Genomic DNA, 12,805 nt, shown 5'->3' on the forward strand with positions numbered 1-12,805 from the left:
TGTCAATACGAATAAAAAAGCAGTAAATTAGACAAGAATGCAGGCGCGGATCCAGGATTTTCCAATAGGGGGGGGGGGGGGGGCGGAAATTTGAAAATCGCGCAGACCGTTTTTCAACTCAACATACCAATACTGACAAGGTCATATTAGAAGCACCATACCGGGCCTCTTGCCCGAAAAGGTAATTTTCTGGTTTCACAATTCGGCTAGTGAGCGAAGCGAGCGAGAAAAAAATTTGAGGATAATACTTCAGTAATCAGATGACGACCGTGTACATTATTTCACTTTCTGAATGCAATTTTTGTGAAAGTGTTATTTATCACCAAAATATACGAGAAAAGATATACAAAATTCATATTCGGGCAGCTCAAGGTTCCCCCCCCCCCCCATTACGCGCGAAGCGCAGAAGCTTTGATGTTTCATGAAATTATTAGAGAAAGAAGAGGATTTGTTGTACCATTCTCGACTCCTAATCCTTGTCTGAATTGAGTCCCCCTCCCCCCCCCCCTCCCGCGCGAACGCGGAGCGCGGAAGCTTTGACTTTTCATTAATTATTAGAGAAAGAAGACGATTTGTTGTACCATTCTCGACTCTTTTTCCATGTCTGGATTAAGTTTCCCCCCTCCCGCGCGAAGCGCGGAAGCTTTGACCTTTCATAGTTTTATGAAATTATTAGAGAAAAAAGATTATTCATTATGCCATTCTCGACTCCTAATCCTTGTTTGAATTGAGTTCCCCCTCCCGCGCGAAGCGCGGAAGCTTTGACCTTCCTTCAATTATTAGAGAAAGAAGATGATTTGTTGTACCATTCTCGACTCTTATATATTCCTTGTCTGAACTCAGTTTTCCCCCTCCAGCGCAAAGCGCAGAAGCTTAACGCTTCATTAAATTATTAGAGAAAGAAGACGATTCGTTGTACCGTTCTCGATTCTTAATCATTGTCTGGATTCAGTTTCCCCCCCCCCCCCCCTCCCGCGCGAAGCGCGGAAGCTTTGACGTTTCATTAAATTATTAGAGAAAGAAGACGATTCGTTGTCCCATTCTCGATTCTTAATCCTTGTTTGAATTAATTTCCAAGCTTTGATCTTTCATTACATTATTAGAGAAAGAAGATGATTCGTTGTACCGTTCTCGATTCTTAATCATTTTCTGAAATCAGTTTCCTCCCTTCTGCGTTGAGCGCGGAAGCTTTGACGTTTCATTAAATTATTAGAGAAAGAAGACGATTCGTTGACCCATTCTCGATTCTTAATCCTTGTTTGAATTAATTTCCAAGCTTTGACCTTTCATAGTTTAATGACATTATTAGAGAAAGAAGATAATTCGTTGTTCTATTCTTGACTCTTAATCCTTCTCTGAATTCAGTTTCCCCCTCCAGCGCAAAGCGCAGAAGCTTAACGTTTCATTAAATTATTAGAGAAAGAAGACTATGTGTTGTACCGTTCTCGACCTGTCAGAATTTTAAAAAATGTTTCTTTGTCTGCTCCTTTTTCGTCTTATGTCCTCTTAATGCCCCTACCGCTCCTAGCTACGCATGATTTAAAGGGAAAATGAAACAATCATGATTGTGATAGCACACAATTAGGTCAGTAGACATGAAAGGGGAAAAATATAAACTAAAAATTACACCAACCATGGAATATTCACGACCGGGAGCGTCATTTCATAGTTTTGTGTTATCGGGCGAGGGCCGGGGCGTAGCGACCAAGCGAGATTTTGCAATGTAGAATGCTGAAATATTATGCATTCTAGAAAACCCCTAAGCCCAATATGTACGTTCCTTCTGCTACATGTATATTTCTTTCTAGCTATATATATAAATTTCCAGGGGGACGTGTCCCCCTATCGGACCCAGGATCGCCGCCCCTGTCCATGATTACTATCAACATGAGTTCAAATATAAGCACAAGCGAGTTGGTATGAGCTGAATCCAAAGGAAGGGCAAAATAAGAGTTGTGAAGCGGCCCTACCGTTAATTTAAAATTTGACTGTTGAGTATATAGCTTCTATTTGAAAGACATCCAAAATATTGTGCCATTTCATTTTTTTTCCTCAAAAAGCAGGGGCTGTTTTAAACGTTTAACTTTGAATCCGTGGCTCGAGATTTTATGCGGCCGTTTCGGCCCCCCCCCCCCTGGATCCGCCACTGAGAATGGGCGATCGTATGATTGAATTTCCGAGAGTTTATACGCTGAAAACTAGTTGTACCGGTGTACGAAGCGTGCATGTACACACACACAGCGCTAGCGGGTTCGAAAGCGAGATTTTGTAGGGGAAATGACCTCGTGACCCAGCCAAGTCATGTGACTCGCCGGCAGCCCATGGTCTACTATTACGAAATCGCTTATGATAATAATTTGCCAAACGTGCAATTGCATGGGTATTCCCTCAAAATCCAAAACGAGTTGTAGTGCATACAAAAGGGATACAAAACCCTTTACAGAATAACTGTGGAACGGAAGATATGTCGTCAAATTGGAGATATACAGATTCAACAAAATTGCAGCGCATATAGTTTCGTCGTAGAAGTAGAAGTATTTCCATTTATATATCTATAGCCTCGGTCACAAATGCCATTACGAACTGCTACGAAAGCCGTACGAACAATTTTCAGACAATGGAAAAACAGGGAGATTAGTACGAAATTATCGTTCCTACGAACCATATCTAAGATGCTTTTTTGTGGAGGCCGGCCAACAACCGACTCAACTGTGTGAGAAAGAGAAAGTACTAGTCCTTTTGTGAGACACCATGAACGCTATCATGTCATTGCTGGATTGTCTGGTCGGACCTTTCGCCGGCCTTGGAGTGCAGACGATATTTAGGTTACTCGGCGTCCTTTTAACCCTTATAGCTGTCTGGTATATCGCAGGATCGAGAAAGCGGCCTCCACCAACCAAGTCCATGGCTCCTGCGTCCCAAGCCGTGGCGAGCCGTGAAACAGATGCCCTCTTTGCACCATTTCTGAGGATGAGGCGGGGCCGTTATGGAGTTAAAGGTCCGGGCCAGTCATACCCCGCAGAATACAACCCATTCACAAACCCCGACGCCCAACCGGGCAGGGGTTCTCCATCATCAACTGGGGGGCAGCAAGCCGCTCCTCCGAGGCCACCCACCCCTCCTAATCCATTTGGTGAAGAAACATTAAGCTCTACTGGAAAGAATCCATTTGATGAAGAAGCATGCTTGAAAGAATCAATAGGGAGACGTTATAGTAGAAGATGACAAAAAACAACCTTTGTGGAATTCTTTAATGTTGCTAAAATATTTTTAAAAACTTATACAATTTGTTAAAAATATATTCTCTATATTTATTTATGTATTCGACCTAATGTATAAACGACAAGACCAATCCTTATAGACAAGGCAAAAATTTACAATCTTATGTTTTTGGTTTAATCTTTCAGTAGGGCGCATATATGTATAGGTACCATTACGTCATTAATTTGAGGCGAAACTATTCTCTATAGCATTCCATGTACCTCATATACCTATTTTGTATAACATGAGTTATAATCTATTTAGAAAATTGCTATATTAGGTATTCTGTAACTAAATATTCGGATGTATTTTGGTACCGTTATATTATTTACTTTATGCATTATGTGTAGTGTTATTACAAGAAGAAAAAAGAGTTTATCTGCTGTATATAATTTTTCTTCTGTTTTGCTCCGCTGCATTTTATATATATATATGTTTACAAACAGAATATTGATTTGTTACATTGCATTGTAAATTGATTTATATGATTTATATGTTTATAAAGATTTTTGATGTACATCAATGAAGTTTAATAAATAGTATAGAATACAATACATGATATGGTCAGTTGATAATCAGAATTGATGGTGTAAGCGTTTTGTTACAGTGTTTGCCACAAAGGTACAAAAGATGTTTACATGTATCCTAAGTACCTACGGTTTTCTTCCAATTCAAAAATTAAAATATGTTCCTTAAAATGTACAAGTCATGTTCCATAATCCTGATTTTGTTGATATTTGTATACCATTCTATCTATTTCATTATTTCAAGTTGATGAAAAAGTAATGTTTACATAGAGTTAATATTATCATATTTTCCAGTCAAAGTTTTATCAGTGTTTTATCTTGCCATAATTGTATGTTTATTACAAGAAGTATGTCTTGTGTCTTAATTTGGTAGTTTAATAAAGCAAACAACTGTAAACCAGCCATAAGTACATTGGAAGGAAAAACTCTGATTTCCATCCTCTCTTATGATGTGAAGTAACGTGTTGATTTTTTTTGTAATTAAACGTATGCGTTTTCTACTCTGGATGTGAATGGCAGGGTTAAAGAAAAAAATATATAAATGTTTCAGGAGTAAATTTGAAAAAAGAATATTAATAATACTGAATATTTAATAGTTGCTGGTATTACAATTATGATTAAATTAATGTAAAACGTACAACAGACTAGTGTAAAATCAGAGATTGATCATGAAGAAATGTAATTAAAGGCTTTATATCATAAAATATATATTGATGGCTTATCATGAATATATGTTTTTGCAGAAAAAGAGAAAAGCAGAGCGAGAGAGAGAGAGAGAGAGAGAGATAAGAATAGAAAAAGAGATAGAACGAGGGAAATGAAAAGAAAGAGAGAGACAGGGGAGACATAGAAAAAACAGAAGAGAAAGACAATTTAATAAAGGGAACAAAATATTCGAAGATAGAGAGAGAGAGATCATCAGAGAAGGAGAAAGAGAGGTGGAGAGGGGGAAGGATAGAGAATGAGATAAAACCAGAAAGATGGAAGAGAGAGAGAGAGAGGGGGGGGGTGTCATTGTGGAACTATTGACGAAAGGAGGCAATTTTGAAAAATAGTAGTGTCGGGTTAGAAGAAGAAAAAAATTCTAGTAAGAGAAAAACAAAAGTAACCCCCCCCCCCCCCAAAAAAAAAAAAAAAAAAAAAAAAAAAATGGTATACACCCAGACATGTGAAGGGTACTTATTCTCCCTACCTCTTCGATTATCATATGTATAAATAAAATAAACGTCTGCATCACGAGTAAAATACAAGTTCATTTTAAGTCAGGCAAGTATAGTTCGTGCTTGTTTTCATGAAAATTATAACTATTTTTTTTGTTACGTGGTGTGAATATTTGTCAGGAGGTCACGCGTGACAGTTCAAATCCCTCACCAAAGAGGGACCAAAATCCATAATCGCACTAGGAAAGAGCATTATTCCGAATCTACTGACGCTTGTTGTCTAAATCCTGAAACTATTGATAATAGTTTGCCAAGCGTGCAATCGGGTGTTCCTGAAAACCCAAACGAGTTGTAGTGCAGACAGAATGACTCTGGAACTGGAGATACTACGGTCGTCAAATTGTAGATCTACAGCGTCAACAAAATTGCTGCTCCTAATTTAAGGGCAGCTAGCTCTGAGTGTCGTCGTAGTGAAGTAGAATTAATTGTCCATGTTTATACATTTAGTTAGGATACATTTTGTGCAGGCCAACAACCAACTGCGTACGAAAGAGGGAAAGTCTTTTATTATTGACGAGACACCATATTACGTCATCGCTGGACACCATTATGTCATTGCTGGATTGTGTAATCGGAGCTTTCGCCGGCCTTGGATTGCAGACGATATTGGTTGGGTTACTTGGCGCCCTTTTAGCTCTCTGGTATATCAGATCGAGTAAGCAGACGACACCGAACCTTCCACCCGGGCCCGTAGGCCTACCGCTTCTGGGGTATCTACCATTTCTAAAGCTGCCGCCGTTCAAAGGTCGGAATATGATTAGATATTGGTTGTTCATAAATGTTTGTTTTGCGAGATAGGTGATTCTTTTTATCAGTGACATTTTCCTTTTGAAAATGTATTCATCATATAATTCATTTTCGTATGTTTTTTTTTGTAAATACTTCACGCTTTATTTCTCTCTCTCTCTCTCTCTCTCTCTCTCTTATCTAGGCTCTATTTCTATAACCATTCTCGTTCTCATTCTCTCTCTCTCTCTCTCTCTCTCTCCCGCCCTCTCTCTTCCCCTCTCTCCCTCCCCATTCTCTCTCTCTCTCTCTCTCTCTCTCTCTTTCTTTTCACGCTCACACACTTTTTGCATTTACTTCTCCTACTAGTGGTCAATATAATAATGGTGCCATGTGTCTCTCGAGTTATTCGTGTAGGTACGTAGTCAAAAATATTATAAACAGTGAATCCAATCAATAATTGAAAGACTCCCAATTAGAAGACAAGAATTAAAACTGATGAAGCTATATCAACGGTAAATCAGACCAAGTTATTATTCTGATTGTTATCATAAAAAGACAAATGATTTGGAAAGCGTATTCAACATCTGAATGAATAATGACAATTCGTTAATCTTTTCCTCTTCTTCTTCTTCTTCTTCTTCTTCTTCTTCTTCTTCTTCTTCTTCTTCTTCTTCTTCTTCTTCGTCTTTGTCTTTGTCTTCGTCTTTTCAAAATGATATACCGTAATAGGTTTCGCTCATTTGGCAACACGATACGGTGGGCTGATCAGTCTCCGACTGGGCACCAAACTGACCGTCGTGCTCAACGATGTCGACTCCGTCAAACAATCCCTGGTCAAAGAAGCCGACGTGTTCACCGACAGGAACGTTCCCATTGAGTACTCTCTGGCTCTTCCACTTGAAGGTGAGAATAATGAGAGTAATGAAAGTCCAGGACAAGAGGAAGGGTGAGAGAGGGGCTGTTATGTCCCCTCTGAAGAGAGGGAGAAGGGACAGAGAAGCTGATAAGAGAGGTAGAAAGAGAGAAGAGACGGGAAGGGGGGGGGGGAGAGAGAGAGAGAGAGAGATAGGGGTAGAAAGTGGCATAACATTACGGATCCTAGATAGAGAAATAAAATACCAACAGAAGAGAGAGAGAGAGAGAGAGAGAAAGATAGAGATAGAGAGTGGGGGAGGGAGATTGGTAATACAGAATTGAAAAGAGTGGGGTTTGAAGTGAGGTTATGGAAAGAGCGAAATGTGGAATGAAGAAATAAGGATAAAGTGCAAATTGTTGAGAGAGATCAATTTTCTATTATACAAAACAAAGAAGCTAGGTAAATCGTCACAAAAAAGAATTAAAGTGCTGAAGGGTTTATAATATCGATACTCATTTCTACTTTTATTCGTCGTATTTCTGTCCAGGTAGCCTGGCGTTTGCAAGTGGTGATAAATGGAGAGAACTGCGCACATTTGTCGCCAAGGCGTTCAGACAGTTCGAAGTGGAGAAGGAAAAGTTGGAATCGGTGATTGTCAGAGAATCAGAGCGACTTTGCAAAGCTTTCCAGGATGAAGCAAATAAAAGGTTTCGATAAAAATTGAATAAATGATCACATATGTAAATTAATATCCATATCAATAACAAGAAAATATAATAAATTGATCATAACAGATATGTTAATAATGATCATAATAGTGAATGAAATGATGAAAAACAGAATTGACAAGATGCGAGATGTGTTTGTTTTGGAGCAAACTAATTGTAGAAATTTAATTTTGCAAGTTTTAAAAGGCAAATTGAAGAATTTTGAAAATACAAAATAAACTAAATACAAAAGAAATAGAGCAACTACATTTTTTCTCAGAAAATTGCAAAAGATTTCATCACATCTTAAATGTGTTTTTCTACTAATGTATTTTTCTCTCTCGATGTACCTATCTCTTCTGCGCTGCCCTCCACGCTCTCTCACTCTCTCATTTAATCATTCTGCATGTTATCCTATCTCTCTGGGTAGCGTTTCACGAAACAAGTTCACCGACGATCAATTGAATTGCGCGTATTAAATTCAACACTTGTTTCAATGGGAAGTAGATGAACTTGTACTTATGGCGGTTTCGTGAAACTATGCCCCGAGCTCTCCCTCGCTTCCTCATATCCCTCTCTTTCTCTCTTGATCTCCAATATTCTGCTATTACCATCACAACAGTTCTTCAGACATTCAGGGTTTTGACCCGCATCACATCATCAACAACGCTGTTTCCAACATCATCTGTAGTATGTGTTTTGGCCAAAGCTACGAATACTCGGATCCAGAGTTCCACCATATCCTGACCGTCGTAGGTTAGTATTTGCTAAAGAATTTTCATACACATTTACATTGAGTTTGTGTTGTGATCGAGCATTCACCCCATTGTGGATCACACTATATGGGATTCGAAGTCCAGTGCCACAGACTAATGCCCCTTGGCAAGACATTAATCTACTTTTGAAACCCTCGACCCAACCCAGATGACAGAAGCGGGTGCTTCAGCACTTTATCACTGCAGCTAATCTAGAGATGGGGGTAATGATTCAATTCAAGCCCTTTAGAAACGCATAGAGACACTTCGCTTTACAAGAATGGGGTGTTGTCATCATCATCATTTCCACAGATTATACATGTTTTGTCATTTCATCAACTTTGTATAGTATACATGCCTAGCGAAAGAACATTTCTCTGAGTAGTCGAGTTCTTTGACTCGTCATCAGGGGCGTAGCGTGGGTCCATGCATTGGGGACGGGGGGGGGGGGGGGACAACATTGCATGGGGCACCGGATGTGATAGTTGCATGGATGGAATATGATTTAACACAGAGGGTGTAGGAGTCCTTTCGTCTTCTTTTCATATTTCCTTTCCTCCTTCCCTTTTTTGTTCGCCATTTAATTGGGGGAAACGTGCCCCTTCTAAATGTAAAATTATCTAAATATTCCCAGTAATATATTCTTGCGATGAAAAAAGTACATACGTAGCCTCAAAAGAAACACTTTGAAACACCCTTTCACATCAGGCAATTCATTCCGGAGTTTGTCACCGTCTGGGCTACTCCTGGTCAGCAGATATTTCTACTACACCCCTCTCTACCGCGAAGTCCGCCGCAACCTCGCCGTCCTCCAGGACTTCATCCGGGGCATCGTCCAACGTCATCAGGAAACCTTTGACCCCGACAACACACGGGACATCATCGACATGTATCTTGCCGAGGTCAGGCAGCTGAAGGAAGATGGGATGGACACGTATCTCAAGGTATAGGTTTTGTTTCACCCTTTAATCGCTTTTAACATTTTTGTTCCAAGATCACATGTCGCTATTTTCGTTTATAAACGCATTTGTCAGAAATTTTTCGCACTTTATGCCCCCCTTTGAACTGCTGCCCCCACCCCTCTCCGTATTCAATTATTCAACTTCATGTACCAATATTCACCTGATATTCGAGCAGTGAGATGATCTTTTTGTATTCATTTTGGTCTTGTAAAGCTTGTTTGACAACAACAACAACAACAAAATAACAACAAATACATGGATATTCAACCATGTTCAACCCTATTCTCCAGTAGTGGATGTCACTGTGATAAAGTGTTAAACTAAATTGCTTACTTTTTTTGACGCTCGCAAATTTGAGAAACTTCAATCAACTTTCGGCGACAGGCGGGCGACAGGCGACAGTTCTACCAATAGAAGAAATTGTGCCCGTTCGCTCTTTACCTGAGTCCTATAGCAAATGAATACCCCTTGTCGATTTTGATTTGTTTCTATTTTTTTTTCTTGTAGGAGGAAAATATCTGGCGGGGTGTCTTCGACATCTTCCTCGCTGCATCCGAGTCGATGACGTCAGCTTTGCGATGGATCTTCCTCTATCTCATCGACAACCCTGAGCTACAAAGTAAGGTAGGGAACTTTATTGTCATGCTCGGTCACTCACTTGTTTTGCCGAATTAGGCAGGAGTCGGGTGCTGAGCCGGGTCCGAACCACCCCATGATAACTCGGGGGAGAGACTAGAAGAACCTGGAACATGCAATGGCAAGCTAAAGTTCAAAACCGCTTTATTAAACCGACTTTGCATTTCGCGGATTGTCATTAGTAATTAGGTGCCAATGGCAGATTCCAGAGGTGGGTGCCATGGTTTGGGTGCCAAGGTTGGGTGTTGAGGTTGTGTGCAATGATTGAGTGCCATGGTTAAGTGTCGAGGTTTGGTGCCTAGTTTGGGTGCCGGGTCGTGAGCCAGGGTTTTAGTGCCGAAGTTAGGTGCCTAGGTTGGGTGCCAAGTTTGCGTGCCGAGTTTGGGTGCCGGGGTTGGATGCCAGGGTTAGGTGCCAAGGGGTCGGGGTCGGGTGCCAGGGTTGAGTGCCGAAGTTAGGATTCTAGGCTGAGTTCCGAGGTTGATCACCGACTCTGGTGCCGGAGTTGGATGCTGAGGTTGGGTGCCGAGTTTGGGTACCGTGTTTAATTAGGTAATGGGGTTGGGAGCCGATGTTGAGAGCCGGGAATGAGTACCAGGGTTGAGTAACGAGGATGAGTGCTGAGGCTGGGTGCCGAGTTTGGGTGCTGAGTTTGGGTGCCGGGGTTAGGTGCCGGGGTTGTATGCCGGGTAGGGTGCCGGGTTGGGAGCCGGGTTTGGGTGCCAGGTTGAGTGCTGAAGTTAGGTGACTATGTCGAATTCCGAGGTTGGGTGCCGAGTTTGGGCGCCGAAATTGGATGCCGGGGTTGTATGCCGAAGTTGTATGCCGGGGTTGGGAGCCGAGGTTAGGTACCTAGGCGCCGAAATTGGATGCCGAGATTGGTTGCCGAGATTGGGTGCCGGAGTTGGATGCCGAGGTTGGGTGTCGGAATTGGGTTTAGAATTTGGGTACCGAGGTCTTGCGACAAGAATGGCTGCAGATGCTGAGGTTAGTTGCTGGGGCTGGTATCAGGGGTCTGGTCCCGAGTTAAGTCTAGAGCTTGCTTAATACAGCTCGCATAACATTTGGATGGCATCTCAAGGAGACAAGGAAAGGCTTAGCCGGTTCGGTAGATCTAACAGTGACTCATACTCAATGCTGAAGATATTCGTATTTTCTGAGCTATATGCTTTAACAAAATTAAGTTCCCTAGTTGCTCGCCCTGCAATTGGCATTGTGGGTTTTAGTTCTTCGCACGATTCGTTTCCAACTTTGCTAGGTAAAATAGCTCTAGCCGGTTTCTATTGAATTAGAGTTTTATGTCAATTTGATTGCCCAACTTAACTTTCGTGTGACGGCGAATATAAAATGAAATATATTAAAAAGAAAACTAATATACAGCCAGCCCTACCCTTATCTCCAGAAAATGCCTCTATCTGTGAATGCTTAGAACACTGAAAATCTGATTGGAAATGATAAATTTCTCTTTCTTCATTTCGACGAAGATTCGAGCTGACATTCTGCGAGTCATCGGGCCAACCCGTAACCCCACCATCAAAGACCGAGACGAACTCCCGCTCATCGAAGCTACGTGCATGGAAGTCCTTCGTCTTCGACCACCGGCTCCCATGGGTGGTCCTCGACAGGCCAAGCGGGACGTAGAGGTCAAAGGTTATGTCATCCCAGAAGGAACGTTGGTCCTGACCAACGTCTGGTACATTCATCAGAACGCTGAGAATTGGCATGAACCCGAGCGGTTTAATCCGAGTCGGTTTTTGAGTGAGGATGGAAAAGAACTGGTGAAGAATCCGGCTTTCATGCCGTATGGAGCAGGTGAGACCCATGATTGTTGTATTATTCACTATGAAAAATCTACAAGGGGCAGGGGGAGGGGTGGGGTACGTACCACACCCAAATGGATAAAGAAGGGAGAAAAGATAAAGAAATGGAAATAGGGAAAAGGATGATGTGGCCAGGGATTAACGCTCAACGCGCCGCTCCTCATCTGTGGATCTGTACCCATGCTATGTCATTTCCCTTGGCCCCCTTTCTCTTTCAACGTTGGCGAGGGGGTGGGTTGCATAGGCGCCAGTATGAAAGATGATGACATGGAAAATTGTTTGACCTCTGTTTATTAGTGATATTAAATCTCATAAACAAAAGCAAAATTTCACAAGGCCCTGTGGGTTGAACCAAATTGAAAGTGGATGTAATTTTATGTGTCGTTACTTTTAGTGAACTAATAAGGGTATCATCTTAAGACTAGTATTAATTGCCAGAATTCACGTAATCGAATTATTTGATGGCACGGACGAATCCATGATGGGGGCCCAATATTAGAAAATAATGGTCAACAAGGTTTTCTTCGGGGCCTCTTTTACTCTTAATTCCCCCCACTGAGCAAAATAAGAAAAACAACAACTCAAAGGGGATGGGAGAGGCGTTGCCCCCCTGCCCCCCCCCCCGCCCCCCCCCCCAACAAGCCGGTGTTTCGACGAATGAACTGCCGAATAATTTAAAGAGACATTTACCCTAGCATGGTTTGTTGCCTTTTCCAATTACTTAGTCCTGTTTATTCACACTTTTCAAGCTCCTACCCATACCTTCGATGACGTTATATTTCTTCTTTTTTTAAATGCCTTGTTTTACAGGTAGGCGTCTCTGCGTTGGGGACCGGATCGCCCGGATGCAGATGTTTTTATTTTTGACCACCTTGATCCGAAAGTTTGAATATTCCTTGCCCGATGGGGCTGTTCCTGATTTTAACGTGGATGGCGGTAACTTCACCCTGTCCGCTGTTCCATTCAAAATCGTCGTCACGGAAGTGGAGACCCCGATGCCGACTCACTGAGAGATGAATAATTTTCAGAATGTTGAGAACATGATTTATTTTTTAAAGTCAAAGAAAAACTCTGTAATTAGCGTGTCAGACATAATTTGTTTTTTGATCTATAGCTACTTGATCATCATTTGTATTGATAAGTAATATATTTTTAATCAGTATTAAATATGACCCTGCAGTCCCTATAGAAAGGTTTAATTATATGCATAAATAAGAATCCAATATTATTAAATATAAAGAAAGAATATAAAGGTTTGCTATGTAACCTAAAATATATTATTTTAAGGAGGGAAGGAAAAGACGCAAAACACACCACTTAGTATAACTATCG

At 41.2% G+C, this 12,805-nt stretch overlaps 1 protein-coding gene across 1 annotated transcript; it reads left to right on the plus strand.

Annotated features, from left to right (window-relative positions):
• Nucleotides 1-5,298: 5,298 nt before the first annotated feature.
• LOC587738 (cytochrome P450 2U1) lies at nucleotides 5,299-12,805 on the plus strand. Its single transcript, XM_011671645.2, has 8 exons — nucleotides 5,299-5,753; nucleotides 6,467-6,640; nucleotides 7,141-7,300; nucleotides 7,923-8,056; nucleotides 8,764-8,999; nucleotides 9,525-9,641; nucleotides 11,138-11,465; nucleotides 12,284-12,805. Exons 1-8 carry the CDS (start codon nucleotides 5,558-5,560, stop codon nucleotides 12,481-12,483), a joined length of 1,545 nt encoding a protein of 514 aa, XP_011669947.2. The 5' UTR covers nucleotides 5,299-5,557; the 3' UTR covers nucleotides 12,484-12,805.

This window comes from Strongylocentrotus purpuratus, unplaced genomic scaffold, assembly GCF_000002235.5.
Source record: "Strongylocentrotus purpuratus isolate Spur 01 unplaced genomic scaffold, Spur_5.0 spur5_scaffold_7, whole genome shotgun sequence".
NCBI classification, from domain to species: Eukaryota; Metazoa; Echinodermata; class Echinoidea; order Camarodonta; family Strongylocentrotidae; genus Strongylocentrotus; species Strongylocentrotus purpuratus.